The sequence below is a fragment of the Mastigoproctus giganteus genome, chromosome 7, assembly GCF_048544385.1.
Source record: "Mastigoproctus giganteus isolate SK-2022 chromosome 7, ASM4854438v1, whole genome shotgun sequence".
Taxonomy (NCBI): domain Eukaryota; kingdom Metazoa; phylum Arthropoda; class Arachnida; order Uropygi; family Thelyphonidae; genus Mastigoproctus; species Mastigoproctus giganteus.
The window spans coordinates 80,966,606-80,986,224 of NC_143581.1; the positions used below are offsets into that span (position 1 = coordinate 80,966,606).

At 39.0% G+C, this 19,619-nt stretch overlaps 1 protein-coding gene across 1 annotated transcript in view; it reads left to right on the top strand.

Annotated features, from left to right (window-relative positions):
• LOC150083026 (DNA-dependent protein kinase catalytic subunit-like) overlaps nt 1–19,619 on the top strand; it is a 387,849-nt gene that overhangs the window by 335,863 nt on the left and 32,367 nt on the right. The window contains exons 19-20 of the mRNA XM_090378359.1: nt 15,048–15,199; nt 17,239–17,367. Of these exons, the coding sequence (XP_090234485.1) occupies nt 15,048–15,199; nt 17,239–17,367 (281 nt within the window). The remainder of the gene's footprint in view (nt 1–15,047; nt 15,200–17,238; nt 17,368–19,619) is intronic.

Here is a 19,619-nt window from a genome sequence, read left to right on the forward strand (position 1 = left end):
CTCTGTTAGAGAGGAATCATTAATTAACCGAACTGCCCTCTTATGAATGGAATCTAGAAGCCTGAGAGAGGTTTTGGGGGAACCGCCCCAGATGTGGGAACAATATTCCATGGTTGGGCAGATCTGTGATTTGTACAGAGTGAACAGCTGTTTGGAAGAAAAGCAACGCCGAGAGCGAAAGATAAAATCAAGTTTTTTAGATGCCAATATTTGTAATATTTGATTAGAAATCAGGGTAATCCCCAAAAGAGATATATCATTTTGCCTAGAAATCAGAGTGTCACCAAAGATAAGCATAGGAGCAGAAGAATCATTTTTGAAAGATGTAAGACAAGACCAAGTTTCAGAAGGATTGAAATCAACTAAGTTTTCTTTGCTCCACTGGAGAATTACCTGGAGATCAGCATTTAAGGAATTGGTAGTGGATATTTGAGAAGTTGAAGCTGATTGAGCAGGGCAAGGTTTTTCAAAATGGAAATTGGAATGTAATGTGCTATAATCGGCAAAACTATGGATAGGATTTCCAGTCAATGGGAGAAGGTCATTAATATACAAGAGGAAAATGGTGGGGGGAAAGAACTGAACCTTGGGGGACACCAGCATTAGTGGAGAAGTTAGAAGAGCCATCTACCATCACCCTCAGTGAGTGATCAGAGAGAAAACTGGATAACCAATTACAAAAAACAGTTGGCAAACCATAAGATGGAAGCTTGTTTAGAAGACCTTTATGCCAAATACGATCGAAAGCCTTTGAGGTGTCAAGAGCAACTGCTTGTGTTTCACCAAACTTTTCCATTGAATTTGTTCATAAATGGGTAACGTAAGCCAGAATATCACCAGTGGATCGACACTGACGGAATTCATACTGGCGATGTTGATCAGATGGGAGGTTTCTATGTAGTTTAAGAGTTGGTGGTTAATTGATTTCTCCATTACTTTAGAAAGAGTAGAAGTAACTGAATGGGATGAGAATTGGATGGGAGGGACTTGTCGCCCTTTTTAGGAACTGTCTGGATATGAGCAAATTTCTAAGCAGAAGGAAAAACACCTTTGGAATATGAAAGTGGAAAAAGGCAGCAAAGAACAGGAGTAAGTTCAGGAGCACAGGTTTTGAGAACAAGTGGAGAAATACCATCAGGACCTGGAGCTTTCTTATCATCGAGATACATCAAAATCCTTCTGACCTACTTTTGATGGAAGAGCACAGGAGGCATTGAATGGAACGATTTGGGAATGGTGGGAGGTGTTTTACCAAGATCATTAATACACGAGTTGGAAGGAAAATGGGATGCTAGCAGGTCAGCTTTATCCTTTGCTGAAGTGATAACAGAACCATCTGGTTTGGACAGAGGTGGGCAAAAGTTGTGGCCAATAGCTTTGGCTAGAGACCAGAATGCTCGGCAACAATTAGGGCAAGAAGCAAGTTTTCTACTCTTAGCCTGTTCGAAATCTAGTTTGGACTGATTAATGACATCTATTCTGCACAGCTATTTTACAACTTTCTTTTCTTAATTTCAATTTATGCCCCATAATGTGGGTAATCTGAGCAAGAGGAAGAATCCCATTAGCATTGAGCTTGCTCAAACCATTCAAAACCTATACATCTCAATCAGGTAACTCACAGAAGCGTAGTCTCCAGAAGCTGCATTTTAGTAGAACATTTAATCCTTTCTTGGTGAGAGCAACTTTCCAATAACCAATCTCATTGCCCTTTTCTATACTTTTAGCATTAGCATTAGTAGAGGCATTTGATGCAAGAAAGCAAGCTTATGCAGCATCAGCCAAAAAAAAAAAAAAAAAAAACCACTTCCACTTCACCCCTCTGTTCGTTCAAAATACCTGTCCAGCTGAGCCTTAAACTTATTTAGGCTATCAACCTCCACCACAAGGGATGGAAGTCTGTTCCACCAACCAATCACCCGCTGGCTAAAGGCAAATTTCCGCACGTCTATCCTACATCTGTCTTTCCTCAATTTGAATTTATGCCCTCTCAGGTGATTTTTCTGAGCTAGAGGAAGAATTCCATCAGCATTGAGCATGCTTAAACCATTCAAGGCTTTATACACCTCTATCAGATCACCTCGCTGGTGCCTAGTCTCCAGACACTGTAATTTGCAAAACTTAAACCTTTCTTCGTAAGAGCACCCCTTTGTTCCATTCACTAATCTTGTTGCCCTTCTCTGTACTCGTTCCAGCAGCTCTACATCCTTCTTGAAATGAGGCCTCCAGACCTGTATACAGTACTCTAGGTGTGGCCTGACCATCGCCTTATACAATGGAATAATCACCTCCTTATCCCTGCTGGAAAAATTCCTGTATATCATTGACAATACTCCATGAGCTACTCTTGCAGCCCGTCTGCACTGCTCAGAGAACTTCATATCTGCCTGCACGACCACTCCCAAGTCCCTTTCATTCTCTACCACTGTCAGTGTTGTACCACAGAGTTGATACGTTGCTCTGGGGTTGCTGTTTCCCATGTGTAGTACTTTACATTTGTCAATGTTAAACTTCATTTGCCACCTCTCAGCCCATCTGCTCAACCTTTCCAGATCCTGTTGCAGCAGCATAGTGTCAGTAGTGTCCTTGACAACCCTGCCAACCTTTGTATCGTCTGCAAACTTGGACATTAAGCCCGATATACCATCATCAATATCATTTATAAATACAGAAAACAATAATGGACCCAACACTGAGCCCTGAGGGACTCCACTAATAACATCAGTCCACGATGAGCAGTGTCCATTGATTACCACTCTCTGTCTTCTCCCCCTCAACCACCCCTTTATCCATAGCAGCAATTTGCCTCCAATGTCACACTGCTCCAATTTGTGTAGCAGTCTTCCATGTGCAACAGTATCAAAAGCCTTTCTAAGATCCAAGTATATAATATCAAAGTTATTCCCTGCATCCAGTTCTTTTGTGACTGCATCATAGTATCCAATCAAATTGGTCAGGCAAGACTTTCCCTTAACAAACCATGCTGTGTCCAAGCTATAACTGTAGTCTTCTCTAGATGATCCTGCAGTGCTTCTTTAACCAGTGCCTCCATTAATTTTCCTGGAACAGAAGTTAAGCTCACAGGTCTATAATTACTTGTGTCAGCCTTTGATCCTCCTTTGTGAATTGGGGTCACATTTGCACATTTCCAGTCTATGGGTACCTCCCCTGAGTCCAAGGAAGCTCTCATAATTATGGCTAAGGGTTTGCTTACTTCCTTTGCTGCCTCCTTTAATATAACTGGATAGATCCCATCCACCCCGGGTGCCTTTCTTGTGTTTATCTTCAACAGTTTCTCCTGCACTTTACTCCCAGTTATTTCAAGATTCTGTAGCTTACTGCTAGAGTTGAATACACCTCTGGCATTCCCCTCGCTGAATAACTCCTCATGTGTGAATGTCGATGCAAAATATTCATTTAGTTTGTTAGCTACCTGAGCAGGATCATCAACGCTTGACCCATCAATATCAAGTGGACCAATCTGATTCATCCCCTTCCTTCTAGAGTTTACATAAGTAAAGAACTCTTTGCTGTTTTTCTTTGCATCCCTTGCCAAAGATTTCTCGTAATCTGCCTTTGCCTGCCGAACCTCCTTTGTAACTTGGTTGCATATCAACTTGTATCTATCATAGGCTTCTGTGTCATGTGTTAATTTGTATGTATCCCATGCATTTTTCTTCTCTGCCATATGCCTCATTAGTTCATCTGACATCCATTTTGGCCTAAACCTTGAACAATATTTCTTAGTTGGTATGTAAAGCCTAGTAGCTTCCAAGATAAGTTCTTTGAATGCTTCCCATTTTGAATTTGCTGTTGGTAACATCATCAGTTGGTCCCACTGTATAGAATTTAAATACTGTCTCAGTCCATCGTAGTCGCCTTTACGGAAGCAATAACCCTTCCCTTTACCCCTAATGGTAGTTACCTCTTTGAGTAAATCCCACTTCAGCACACTGTGATCACTGCCACCTAGTGGTTCATTTATCTGCAGATTCTTAATGCATGAAGAATCACTGCTGATAATCAAATCAAGAGTATTACTCCCTCTAGTTGCCTCCCGAACATGCTGATGTAGAAAACAATCATCCAATAAATCCACAAAAGCCCTGCTAGTGTGTGAGTAAGCAGCCCCCAAAATCCAGTCAATATCTGGGAAATTAAAATCTCCCATTATAAGCCTTCCTATTTAAGCCTTCAGACCTGTATGCTATACAATTGAGGCCTGACCATTGCCATATACAAAAGGATAATCACCTCCTTATCACTGATAGCAAAATTCCTGTATATCGTTGACAAGACCCAATGAGCTGCTCTGGAAACCTGTCTTCACTGCTTAGAAAACTTCACATCTCACTGCACATTTACCCCAAGTCTTTATCATTCTCCACTACCTTGAGTGTAGTACCACATAGTTGGCACATTACTCTAAGGTCACTGCTACCCATATGTAGTACTTTGCATTTGTCAATGTTAAACTTCAGTTGCCACCTTTCAGCCCATCTTCACAACTTTTCTAGATCCTGTTGCAGTAGCGTACTGTCATTACTTTCATTAACAATCTGCAGACTTGGACATTAAGCCTGATATACCTTCATCAATTTCATTGATAAATATAGAAAACAATTGGTCCAATACAGAACTGTGGGGGGAATTGCCCTAATAACATTAGTCTATAAAAAGCAGTATCCATTGATTATCACTCTGTCTTCTCCCACTCAACCATTCCTTTATCCAAAATAGTGAATTGTCCTTTATGAAATACTACGCAAATTTGTACAGCAGTCTTCCATGTGTAGCAGCATCAAAAGCTTTCCTGAAATTGAAGGATATGATATCAAAATGATTTTTTGCATCCACTTTTTTGACCATTGCATAGTATCCAATCAGATTGGTCAGACAAGAAGACTTCTTCTCAACAGATCCATGCTGTGTTTGAACTATAACTGCAGTTGTGTCTAGGTGGTCCAGCCTTGCTTCTCTAACCAGTGACTCCATTATTTTTCCCCAGAACAGAAGTTAAACTAACAGGTCTGTAATTACTTGCATCACTCTTTTTGAATTGGAGATACATTCGCACATCCAAATCCTCCATTCGTGGGGACCTCCTCTGAAACCAAAGATGCCCTCATAATTATTGCTAAGAGTTTGCTTAGCTCCTTTGCTGCCTCCCTTAATATAACTGGATAGATCTCATCTTCCTCAGGTTCTTTGCTTATGTTAAACATAAGCTGTTGTTGTTGTTATTGTTGTTATTTGGTTTTTAGGACCATTAGCAACTAAGGCCATATTGCTCCGGGGATATGCGGTGTCATTCCCTGACATTTCCCTATTTGGTGGTTACTGGCTTGAACCCCGGTCTAATCAAGAATCGTATGCTACGCACTGCTGTTCCTGCCCACCTGGCTATGGAGACGCCTAAACATAAGCAAAGTTCAACAATTTCTCCTCCACTTTCCTCTCTCTTATTACAAAGTCACTTATCTCCCCACTAGAGTTTGATAAACTTCTTCCCTCCACTTCTCTACAGAATTCCTCATGTGTGAATGGAGATGCAAAATACTCAATCAGTTTGTCAGCTACCTGATCAGGATCGTTAACAGTCAAACTTCAATATCAAGTGGACTAATCTTATTCATCTCCTTCCTTCTAGAGTTTGCATAAGTAAAAACATCTTTGCTGTTTTTCTTTGCATCCTTTGCCAAATATTTCTCTTAATCTGCCTTTGCTTGCCTGACCTCCTCTCTGACTTGATTAAAGACTAACTTATATCTACCATAGGCTTTGTGTTGCCTGATAATTTATATTCATCTCATGCATTTTTCTTCTTTGTTCCGAGTCTCCTTAGTTCATCTGATATCCATTTTGGCGCCAACCTTAAACAGTATTTTTTTAGTTGGTATGAAAAGCCTAGTAGCTTCCAAGATTACTTTCTTGAATGCTCCCCATGTAGAATTTGCTGTTGGGAATATCATCAGCACTGTATAGAATTTAAAAACTGTCTGAGATTACCACAGTCACCTTTACAAAAAAGCAAAAACCCTTCCTTTTACCCCTGATGGTAGTTACATCTTTTGGTAAATCCCACCTCAGTACACTGTGATCACTGCCACCCAGTGGTTCCTTAATCTGAAGTTTCTTAAAGCATGAATAATCAGGGCTGATAATCAGATCAAAAGTATTACTCCTTCTGGTTGTCTCTTGAAAATGCTTCTGTAGGCAACAATCTTCCAATAAATCCACAAAAGTCTTGCTAGTGTGTGAGTGACGAATCCACAAGTTCCAGTCGATTTCTGGGAAGTTAAAATTTCCCATTTTAAGACATTCTAATTTACTGTTCCATTCTTTTTCTCTCCGCACTTGTTTGTTGTACTCATCAGAGTCAATAAGCCTATAACACATTCCTATGCTCATTTATGCTTTCCCAGTGCTTGTGTTACAAGAAACTGACCCAACATTGCACTGTCCACCTATGTAACTGGATGCATTGCTTTAGATTTCGTGTTTCTTAACTAACAGCATAACCCCTCCTGCCTTCTTTACTACTGAAATTCAAATCTTGCATTCCTGATATCTTTGTGACATTCCAACTCTGATATCCCAAAAATATCCGCCTTTGATGTCTCATCCAGCACTTCACATTCATCAAATTTATTTATTCTACTCCTAGCACTGGTGTACATGCAAGTATACATGCACCTCTTCCTACTCGTAGTTACCCTAATACAGTCCATGTGTTTACCTGTTCCATGATGACTCCCAGCAGTTCCTAAAATCCCCTGTACCTTGCTTTCAAGGCTTCTGCACATTCCAGTAGAAGCAGTGCCAGAATCACTTTTGCCTCTTCCTGCAGCTATAATTAGTCTATATTCTGTGAATCGTCCTAAGGTAGTAGTTTTCCCACCCACCTAATACTTCCTCGGTATGCATCAGCAAATATTCTTGCACTGTTTTTGTTTAAATGAATCCCATCCCTGAAGAAAAATTCTGCCTCACAAGCCATGCACATTGTCACGATGGCCAAATTTATTGACATGTCTCTCATCATATACTCCCTCCTATCTTTTCTGGGCTGAATTGCAGATTCACATTCTCAGCAATTAGCACACACAAAGACATCCTCCTTGGCTAGATCATGTCCTGTTCCAGAAAGGTCTGGAAACTTTTCACAAGTTGCACATTTTATTAAGCTGTGATGCATTGTTGAATTGGCCCCTTTGGTTCTCCCCTGAGCCATAGCACTCTCGCTACTTTGTGCCTCTTGTTTTGCTGCTCTTTTTTTTTTAATTCCCATTTAAATGCAATTTAATTGATTATCAATGAAAATTAAGATTTATAAATTTAATTGATTAATTGACAATACTACACTAAGCTAATAAATTCCTAATTGCAGTGTATACAGTTTGAGATATACGTTACTCTATGCTGTAACGATCGCAGTGTTAAATTAATTATATCCTTAGCTAAACACAAAAAAGGTATGTACCCAAAAAGTGAGTAGAACCTTTGATCTACTTATTTATCACAATTTAAACCCTGTTATTCCTTTTTTTTTTTTTTTTTTTTTTTTTTAAATGTGAACCCCAAACACGAGAGGTATTAGAACCTATAGTACTTAGTACCGTGCTTGGGTTGGAGGTTGAGAAGATGAAAGAAGATATTTGTTGACATTGGACTTGAACTTCTGTAGATTGTAATTTTCAGGAAATACGTATGAAGGAAGGTTGTTCCAGAAAACGGCAGTTGAATGAATAAATGAGGAAAATGAAAAGTTGGTTCTGTGGGTTTGAAGTTGGACAATAAATGGATGTTGGCTGGTGGCGGCACGTGTTCGGACTGTTTTGAAAGAGAGAGCAGGAATTATAAAAGCCAATTCAGAGGAACAGTGCCCATGGAAGTATCTGTAGAAGAGGCATGCAGCAGAAACAGTACGTCTATGAGAGAGCGAGTGGAGAGACTCTGTTAGAGATGAATCATTAATTAACCTAACTGCCCTCTTCTGAATGGAATCAAGAAGCCTGAGAGGTTTTGGGGGCCCACCCCAGATGTGGGAACAATATTCCATAGCAGGGCGGATTTGCGATTTATACAGAGTGAGCAGCTGTTTGGGAAAAACGTAACGCCGAGAGCGAAAGAGAAAACCAAGTTTTTTAGATGCAGAGGAAGCAATATTTGTAATGTGCTTGTGCCAAGAGAGATTAGAAGTCAGGGTAATCCCCAAAAGAGATATATCATTTTGCCTAGAAATCGGAGTGTCACTAAAGATAAGCATAGGAGCAGAAGAATCCTTTTTAAGAATCCTCAACTAAGTTGTCTTTGCCCCACTGGGGAATTACCTGAAGATCGGCATTTAAGGAATTGGTAGCAGATTTTCAAGAAGTTGAAGCTGATTGAGCAGGACAAGGTTTCTGAAAATGGAAAGTGGAATGCAATGTGCTATCATCGGCAAAACTATGGATAGGATTTCCAGTCAATGGAAGAAGGTCATTAATATACAAGAGGAAAAGAGTGGGGGAAAGAACTGAACCTTGGGGGACACTGGCATTAGTGGAGAATTTAGAAGACAGAGATCAAGAGCAACTAGTTGTGTTTCACCGAACCTTTCCATTGAATTAGTCCATAAATGGACTAAGCCAGAATATCACCAGTGGATCGACACTGACGGAATCCATACTGGCGATCGTTGATCAGATGGAAGGTTTCTAGGTAGTTTAAGAGTTGGCAGTTAATTGATTTCTTCATTACTTAAAAAAAAGTAGAAGTAATTGCAATGGGACGATAATTGGATGGGAGGGATTTGTCACCCTTTTTAGGAACTGGCTGGATATGAGCAAATTTCCAAGCAGAAGGAAAAACACCTTTGGAATAAGAAAGTGAAAAAAGGCGGTAAAGAATAGGAGTAAGTTCAGGAGCACAGGTTTTGAGAACAAGTGGAGAAATACCATCAGGACCTGGAGCTTTCTTAGCATCAAGATTCGTCAAAATCCTTCTGATATCCTTTTGATGGAAGACTACAGGAGGCATTGAATGGAGCATGGTGGGAGGTGTTTTACCAAGATCATTAATACATGAGCTGGAAGAAAAATGGGATGCTAGCGGGTCAACTTTATCCTTGGCTGAAGTGACAACAGAACCATGTGGTTTGGACAGAGGTGGGGAGCAGAGATGGGCAAAAGTTGCGGCCAATAGCTTTGGCAAGAGACCAGAATGCTCGGCTACCATTAGGGCAAGAAGCAAGTTTTCTACTCTTAGCCTGTTCAAACTCTAGTTTGGACTGATTAATAACTGCTTTACAATTGTTGTGAGCTTTGGTGTAGGCAGAAAATGAAACTGAAGAATTAGAAACAAGCCAATTACGATATGCAACATTCTTTTCTTGAACAGCCTTAGCACATTTATTGGAAAACCAAGGTTTAGATAAAGGACGAGATTTTAAAGTGGAGTGTGAGATAAGGGATTCCATTCCTGCAAGAATAATTTCATTGACACGATCTGAGCAAACCTTGACATCAGAAGTTTTGAAACAGTAATCCGACCAAGGAAAAGAAGAAAAGAAGTCTCGCAGGTCATCCCATTTTGCATTCTTGTAATGCCAGACAACACGAGGTTGGGAATAGCCATGAGGTAAAGGTTCCATTGGAGAAGAGACAATCACCAAGTTGTGATCTGAAGTGCCTAAAGGACCTCTCACTTCGACCGTGTACTTAGAATGGTTGTTTGTTAGAAAAAGATCAAGCGTATTGGCTGTATGATTAGGATTGTCCGGTATTCTTGTAGGTAAATGAACAATCTGTGCTAGGTCATTAGTAATTGCAAAAGCCTCAGCATCTCGACCTGCTGGGTCGATGTGCTTTGATATTCATGCTGAAACACCGACACAATAGCAGTATGAGTATTGAGTTGTAACTTATACAATTACTTGCTAAATTTTAAAAAAATCAGCTAATGATTGTGACTAAGACTTTTTAGTCTATTTTTAAAACACAATTTAATATGTAAATTAATCAAGTGCTGATAAAAATTTTCAAGAAACCTATATGTTTACATGAGGTTAAAAATTTTGTATCTTCCTGGCAGTTATAATTTCGTTCCAGACTGTTATGTTCTGTTTTTGCTGTATTTCCTTTGCAATCCATTCTTGCATTCCTCTCTCTCTCTCTCTCTCTCTCTCTCTCTCTCTCTCTCTCTCTCTCTCTCTCTCTCTCTCTCTCTCTCTCTCTCTCCAAAATGTGCCACAAACTGTTAGCATCCACTTACTGCCCAATTTCAAATTCACAAACCAACTTTTCTTCTTCCTCATTTTCCCCTTCAACTTGTGATTTCTGAACCTTCTTCACATTTATTTACTGAAAATCGTGTCTAATGTCAACAAGTATCATCTTTAATCTTCTCAACCTTCAATTCACCCTCAGTACTAATTACTATATGTTCTTATACCTTTTATGTTTGGGATTTAAAAAAAAAAACACACACACACACAGAAACAACAACTTGGTACTTATTTTATCACCCAGTGTGTAAACATTGAACTCTATGACTAGTAATGGCAAAATGAAACTTAGCAACCCATTATTATGTGCAAGAATTTTAAAGGGAGGATTGCTAAAATTCTTTAGTGTCAGCAAGCCCATTTTATTTTTAAAAGTTTCTCTTGATTTTTATATAGCAATGTTCTTATGCTGTACAGATTCCTGAAATCTATTTAAATTGGAGTTGGTTTTTTTTAAATTCCATGAATTCAAATTAACCTAGTTTTACTGCAGAACATTTTTAAGAAAAAGTAGTGCTACTTTTTTTTAAGAATGTTCAAGTTGAATATTGTTCTCCCCTTCCACTATGCAGTCTTTTGGAGGAATATCATCTTATAATACTGGCTTTCTCTGCTACTCTACAAATTACTACATGTCAATATACGACTGCTCAGAGTAATGCAAGAATTGAATCTACTTATGCTTTTAGCTGTAATAAATTGTTTGTTCTGTGCAGGTTCTTGAAACAGTCACTACTACTGTCTCAACAGCATCAAATAATATTCTTCTAGCTTTTCTCTTCTTATGTTTCCCATCTCTACAAAGACATCCTTCTTGAACAAGTGCAGGCCATTCTGGGAAAAATCATATTCCACGAATTACCATTACCAAAGACACATTATTCAAGAAAGCTAGCTTATATAGCATCAGCCAAAAAATGGAAAAAAAAAAAACCTTATTTCACCCACCTACTTGCTCCAAATGTTTGTCAAGTTCTGCCTTGAATCTGTTTGAGCTATCAACTTCTACAACGACAGTTGGAAGTTTGTTCCACCAATCAACCACCCGCTGGCGAAAGACAAACTTCCAGACATCTATCGTACAACCGTCTTTCCTCAATTTGAATTTATGTCCTCTCAGGCGATTATTCTGTGCAAAAGGAAGAATCCCATCAGCATTGAGCATGCTCAAACCATTCAAGGCTTTATACGCCTCAATCAGATCACCTTGCAAGTACCTAGTCTCCAGACACTGTAATTTGCAAGGCGACTCTGTAGCCAGGTGGGAAGGAGCAGCAGTGCATAGCACACGCTTCTTGATTAGACCGGGGTTCGAGCCCGTCACCACCAAATACGGAGGATGTGGAAAGGTCAGGGAATGACCACCGCATATCCCGGAGCAATATGGCCTTAGTTGCTAATGCTCCTAAAAACCAAACAACAACAACTGTAATTTACAAAACTTAAGCCTTTCTTCGTAAGAGCAACCTTTTGTTCCATTCACTAATCTTGTTGCCCTTCGCTGTACTCGTTCCAACAGCTCTACATCCTTCTTAAAATGAGGCCTCCAGACCTGTATACGTTACTTAAGGTGTGTCCTGACCATTGCCTTATACAAGGGGATAATCACCTCCTTATCCCTGCTAGAAAAATTCCTGTATATCATTGACAAGACACCATGAGCTACTCTTGCAGACCGTCTGCACTGCTCAGAAAACTTCATATCTGCCTTCACAATTACCCCCAGATCCTTTTCATTCTCTACCACTGTCAGTGTCATACCACAGAGTTGATACGTTACTCTGAGATTACTGCTTCCCATATGTAGTACTTTTCATTTGTCAATGTTAAACTTTATTTGCCACCTCTCAGCCCATCTTCTCAACCTTTCCAGATCCTGTTGCAGCAGCAGCATACTGTCAGTAGTGTCCTTAACAACCCTGCCAACCTTAAACTTGGACATAAGCCTGATATACCATCATCAATATCATTTATAAATACAGAAAACAACAATGGACCCAACACTGAACCTTGAGGGACTCCACTAATAACATCAGTCCACGAAGAGCAGGGTCCATTGATTATCACTCTGTCTTCTCCCACTCAACCATCCCTTTATCCATAGCAGCAATTTTCCTCCAATGCCACACTGCTCCAATTTGTGCGGCAATCTTCCATGTGCAACAGTATGAAAATCCTTTCTAAGATCCAAATATGATATCAAAGCCATTCCTTGCATCCAGTTCCTTTGTGACTACATCATTGTATCCAATCAAATTGGTCAGACAAGACTTCCCCTTAACAAACCCATGCTGTGTCCGAGCTGTAACTGAAGTCTTGTCTAGCTGATTCTGCAGTGCTTCTTTAACCGGTGCCTCCATTAATTTCCATGGAACAGAAGATAAACTAACAAGCCTGTAATTACCTATGTCTCCCTTTGATCCTCCTTTGTGGATTGGTGTCACGTTTGCACATCTCCAGTCCATGGGTTTATGAGATTCCTTTTATGAGAGCTTCCTTTGACTCAGAGGAGGTACCCACCTCTGAGTCAAAGGAAGCTCTCATAATTATGGCTAAGGGTTTGCTTACTTCCTTTGCTGCCTCCTTTAATATAACTGGATAGATTCCATCCACCCCAGGTGTCTTTCTTATGTCTATCTTCAACAATATCTCCTCCACTTTACTCTCAGTTATTACAAGATTATCTAGCTTACTGAGAGAGTTGAATACACCTCTGGCATTCCCCTCCCTGAATAACTCCTCATCTGTGAATATAGATGCAAAATATTCATTTAGTTTGTTACCTGAGCAGGATCATCAACAGTTGAACAATCGATATCAAGTAACCAATCTGGTTCATCCCCTTCCTTCTAGAGTTTACATAAGTAAAGAACTCTTTGCTGTTTTTGTTTGCATCCTTTGCCACAGATTTTTCGTAATCTGCTTTCGCCTGCCTAACCTCCTTTGTAACTTGGTTACGGACCAGCTTATATTTATCACAGGCTTCTGTGTCACATGTTAATTTATATGTATCCCATGTATTTTTCTGCTCTGTCACATGTCTAAATTGTTCATCTGACATCCATTTAGGCCTAAATCTTGAATAATATTTCTTTGTCGGTATGAAAAGCCTAGTAGCTTCCAAGATTAATTCTTTGATTGCTTCCCATTTCGAATTTGCTGTTGGTAACATCATCAGTTGGTCCCACCGTATAGAATTTAAATACTGTCTCAGACGACCATAGTCACCTTTACGAAAGCAAAAACCCTTCCCTTTACCTTTGATAGTAGTTACCTCTTTGAGTAAATTCCACTTCAGCACACTGTGATCACTGCCACCTAGTGGTTCCTTTATCTGCAGATTCTTGATGCATGAAGGATCAAGAACCCGGGAGCTCACATCTGGTGAGTATGGGCTTGGCACACCCAGGGTCCTGAGCTTGATATCATCATTCTTCTCTTGGTGATTCCCTTCTACTTTTGACTCTCTCTCTCTCTCTCTCTCTCTCTCTCAGGGTTACTCGGGAACCTTTTTTTTCCCTGGTGCAGCATAAGCCTCAGGCTTCCTTGCATCATATGGATATTAATAATAATAATAATCAGATCAAGAGTTTTACTCCCTCTAGTTGCCTCCCAAACATGCTGCTGTAGAAAACAATTGTCCAATAAATCCATAAAAGCCTTGCTAGTGTGTGAGTGACCAATCCTCAAATTCCAGTCAGTATCCGGGAAATTAAAATCCCCCATTATAAGACACTCTAATTTACTGGCCCACTCTATTTCTCTGCACAATTGCTCATTATACTCATCAGATTCATTAGGCCTATAACACACACCCTCTCATTTTTCCTTTCGCATTGCTTATGTCACACCAAATAGACTCAACATTGCATTGTCCCCCACATCAGTTGGATGCACTTACTTAGATTTTTTGTGTTTCTTAATTAACAGCATAATCCCTCCTCCCTTCCTATGCTGTCTATCCTTTCTGTACACATTTTACTCCCAAAATTCCAGTTCTGCACTGCTTATGTCTGTATGACACTATGTATCTGATATCCCAATAATATCTGCCTTTGACCCAATATTTCCAAGCTGGAGTTGATTGATAAGGATCATGCTATACATTCCCTCCTGTCAGTCCTGAGTAACATTCCAGAAACTCGTAAATCTATCTTGTGGATTTTTTTCTCAATCTCATGTGATAATTATGAAGTAAGATGTAAGGTTGTTTTTAATATTATTCATACTTGCATGTGCAACAATAGTACCCTTTATGCTTTTAAAAGATAATTGTTCTAGTATTGCTAGACTTGCTCTGGCAGGCGTTCTCTAGTCCTATTCTACATATTCCTTTTTTCTCTAAGGTTGGTAATTATCAAGAATTATAACTACTTCGACAAGCACCTTCTGCCTTTGGTGATCTATCCCTGCTGACAGATGCATGTGATAGCTATTCATTGAATTTGTATGTGTGTGTAAATAGGTGGATACAAAGAGAGAGTAAGATGAGGAATTTTTTATTCCTTATCGTACGCTTTCTTTGTATCCACCTATTCACACACACATACAAATTCAGTTTACTACTCAAAATATTATAAGTATTCTAATTATGGTTATCATATTGTCATGTTTACCCCAGTAGGAATTATAATCTTTATATAAATTTTTTTGGTCACTCTTAGACAAACCCATATACCTATCAATCATATCTAATATAGTATTATACTTTATATGTATGTGTGTGTGTTTTCTAGTTATTAAAATGTACCTCTTTCCTCTGTTTCTTTTATAATATCAGGATTCACTGGTAGGCCGTCATGCAGCAAATGCTATAGTGGAATTCCTCATGAAGAATTGTTTCCATTCAAATAGAGAAATTTTTCGTAACAACCTTGAAATTATCAGTAAACTGTTGAAATGCTGGAAGGAAAGAATTGTTATTCCTGGAAGGCAAGTTTATCTTGTGATGTACTTTAGAATACTGATTTATTTAAAATGCTTATTGTTACCTTAAAGAAAAGTATTTCTTTGAGATTTTCAGTGATAAACAATACAGTACAGCATCGATTGTCTGAATAATGAATGTTGTATCCTTTCCAGATGAAGTTTTTGCAATTAATGAATGTGCAAAATATTTTAAAACATATATAAACTTATTGTGCTGTATTTTCAATTTATACTTTTTATTTAACCATAACAATGTGCATTTTAATAGTATTTATATATATATATATATATATATATATACACACACAGAAATATGGTACATAGCACCGATAATTGGTACAGAAACTGTTCCTTATTAGGTGAAACTGTGCTGATTGAGGTGTAATTATAATGGGTTTTAATTGAATGTGTACCAGGGAAACAGTCTATAACAAATCTATAAACAAATCTAAGTCTATAAATCTATAAAGAATTTATGCTAGATAGCCAATAGAAAGCATTTGAAATAAAAAAATATTGCAAAAATTTTATTAATGAAAAGTTAACATCATGAGAGTGAGCAAAAAGCTTTATTGTTTATTTAGGTATTTCAGAATGAAGTCATTTCTTTTATTTTTTCCTTTGGTGTACAAGTCTTCGTAGCATTGAATCCCATCTTGTAAACTTAGCAATGATTCTACATTCGATATTCAGATTTCTTTTTAAGCACATGTAAAGCTGCTTCAGTGTTTTTCTTTTATGTCATCCATTGTAATGAAACCACGACCATTAAGCTGAACTTCCATCGGTGTGAGATTCAGCCATCTTTCCATTTTTGAGGTTGTTTTCTCCTCACATTCTCATGCAAATATTTCAAAACTTCACTGTAGTAGGCAGCAATAATTTTTTCTCCCAGTCACATATTTATGATGTCCTCTCATCAAAAAATGATCAGCATTACTTTAACATTGGTTTTCTTGCATGAGATTCCTTGTGCCTTGGATACACTTTTATGTGCTATTGAGATCTGCCTTGTATCATAGTTGTAAGCGAACACCTACCTCTCATCCCAGCAATAAAGTTTCTTAGAAAGTTCAGTTCCTGCATAGATTTTTTGAACAAATCACCTGCAAGAGCATTCCTACAGTCTGTTTGATCAGTTGACAATAAGTGTGGAACAAACCAGCATCCACATCACATATCCTTAATTCGTACATCAAGATTGTGTGTAGTGAGCCAACAGTTTCCTTAAGCAATCTCAAAACTATCATTTGCATGAGTTCCTTCACTTTCTTAGCATTTTTTTCGTTTCATGACATCAAAGGGTGTCCACTGCAAGGATCTTTTTCCAGTTTTTCCTTTCCATTTTTAAACCAATCAGATCACTGGTAAACTGCTGTTTTCTTCAAATAATCATCTCCATAAATTTTCTGTAATGCTTGAAGTATGTGTATAGCACTTGTTCCAAGTTTAAAGAACTTGATGTTAGCACACTGTTCAAACTGCAACATTCTACAATCAATCTTCTGATACACAAATGAAGTGGTTAAGCCAGTTCTCACTTGGCATATGGGTACACACCAAGGTCAACGTCAACCCAGGAAACTTTTGGCCAGAGCGGAAACCATTTAAATACCAGCGTGTGATTCTAGGAACTTTGTGAATGTACTACTTACATAGAACATTCACAAAAAAGCCAACCGGGCTAGCCGAGTGGGTAAAGTACCTGCCCGGCAACCCAAAGGTCGCGGGTTCGATTCCTGCCTCGGGCTTGGATCAAAGTACTGCAAAAACCTTGGGAGGTGCAATATGGCCACAGAAGCCGATGCGCCAACAACTACCAAATCAAAAAAAAAAAAAAAAAAAAAATTCACAAAAAAAATCCATCCAAACATGTGCACACGCACGCACACAAACACAAATCAAAAAAAAAAAAAAAAAAAAGTCCAATTTCATTCCATTTAATTTGTGTTCAGGATAATTGACTTCCATATAACTGATGTTATCATATTCTTAAACTTTGTTACACATAAATGTAATAATTGTGATTCTTGTTTTCGCAGAGTCATTCTTGAGCAGATGTCAGGTAATGATCCTGCAAAGAGAGAAAATACAACAGGTATTCAGTTGCTAGGATTAGTGTTAGCTGGTGGCTTTCCGCCTTATATCAGCTCTTCAGTTAACCTAAACAGGTAAATTTGAATTTTTATTTGAGAGTTATAACATTTTATTAGAATAGATTAAGAAAGGTTCATTTGCCGAATACATGTATGTATATCAGCTTAAATCATCTTTCTTTGGTCTTGAACGATGGATTTTCCGTAATGGTGTTATCTTGCAAATGTATAGGTTTATCTGTCAAAAAAAGCTCGTAGACTTTATTTATTCAAACATTCTAAAGAACTCTGAATGAGGCAGCAACATTAATAGTATTAATAGTGGAAAATTATGCAAAAAAAAATTTTACCTTTGCATTCCCTCGAATAGTTTATCTAGTTCTTCCTTGAATTTATTTATGCTATCCGCACTCACAACAACAACAAATGAAAGTTTCTTCCAGCAGTCATCCACCTATTTACTTTACTTTATCCGTGCTGTTAGTACTGGTTAGGGGTCAGCGACATGGATGGAATTCTTTCACTTAGTAGGGTTGGCACAGTACTGGAGTGAGCCCTAGCTCCTGCATATCTTGCCGCACTCTGCTCTTGATTGTCATCTTCAGCCTGCCTCAGTTGCCGCCAGGTGGGCAGGGGCAGCAGTGTGTAGCACACGCTTCTTGATTAGACCGGGGTTCGAACCCGTGCCTACTAAATACGGAGGATGCGGAAAGGTCAGGGAATGACCACCACATATCCCCTGAGCAATATGGCCTTAGTTGCTAATGCTCCTAAAAACCAAATAACAACAAATAACATCAGCCTGCCTCTCCTCCTTTGACCTGGAACTTGGCGGCTAAGTACAATTCTGCACATCTGTTCGTTTGAATAGAGGTGCAGAATTTATGTCCCCTTGTGTGTGTAGTCTGAGCAAGGGAAAGAATCCTGTTAGTATTGAGCTTGCTCAAACCATTCAAGGCCTTAAACACTCAATCAGGTCACCTTTTAGGTGCCTTATCTCCAGACACTTCAGTTTGCAGAAAGAACTTTGCAGTTTGTACTAACAGCACGGATAAAGTAAAGTAAATAGGTGGATGACTGCTGGAAGAAACTTTCATTTGTTGTTGCAGAAGTGAGGTTTTTGGGGATCAGAGCACCCCTTTGTTACACTCACCAATCTTATTGTCCTGCTCTGTACCCATTCCAGCAGAATGGACATTCTTCTTAAAATGAATCCTCCAGATCTGCACTCAGTACTCAAGATGTGGCCAGTGCATTGAATTATAAAATGGAATAATCACCTCCTTATCACTGCTAATAAAATTCCTGTATATCATTGACAAAATTCCATACGATAACCTGGCAGCCTGTCTGCACTGCTCAGACAACTTCACATCTGACTGCACAATTACTCCCAAGTCTTTTTCATTTTTTACAATACTGAGTGTAGTAGCACATAGTTAGTACTCTAGGGTTACTTCTACCCATATGCCGTACTTTGCATATGTCAAGTTTAAACTTTAGTTGCCATTTCTCAGCCCATCTGCCTAATTTTTCTAGATCCTGTATGCGGTAGCATACGGTCATTAATAACCTTTTAACAACCATTGCATTTTCTGCAAACATGCCTGATAACAAAATTAAAAAATCAGAAAAACATGGGAACATTTCAGTTTCATTACGCTCAAATTCAGTTTTACAAAGATTAAGCTTCTTTTTGAAAGCTTCTATTTTATCACTGAGTTTTAATATACAAGGGGCAATCATTTAATTCACAGTCATCTGAATCATCTGTGGATTTCTCCTCCTTGAAATACTCTCCCTTGAACTTTACACACTTTTGCCACCATCATACACCACTCATTAAATGCTTCTTGCTAGCCATTTTTTGAAAGACTGTGAAGTGCTTTGACTTGAGGTTGCCAGACAGATATGCCAGACAAGCTGTACTTGCTATTTCAGAGGCTAAAACGCTGATGGAACTGATATTCGGGGGTGACACTCAAGTCAAGTGGACCCAATTTTGGCGAAGTCCGGATGGTCTGTGACAGCCAAATCCTCTGCTTGCACCTTCACGATGGTGGGACTGTTAGTAATCCTGGGTATAACCTCCATGCACAAGTACATGGTGGGTGACCACCCAGGTGTGAACCAACGTAAAGAGGGGTCGAGGTGTGGCGCCCACGGCACATCGAGGAACACTACACATCTATGTTACCAGGCAGTACTAGGTGGTAGATGACTCTCATCAACCGGTGAAATACCACCACTCTGCTTATTGGAGGCTTGAAGTGGCGGAGCCCCATGTTTAGTCTCTAGAACTAAGTTCCGGTCAACCCTTCTCTATC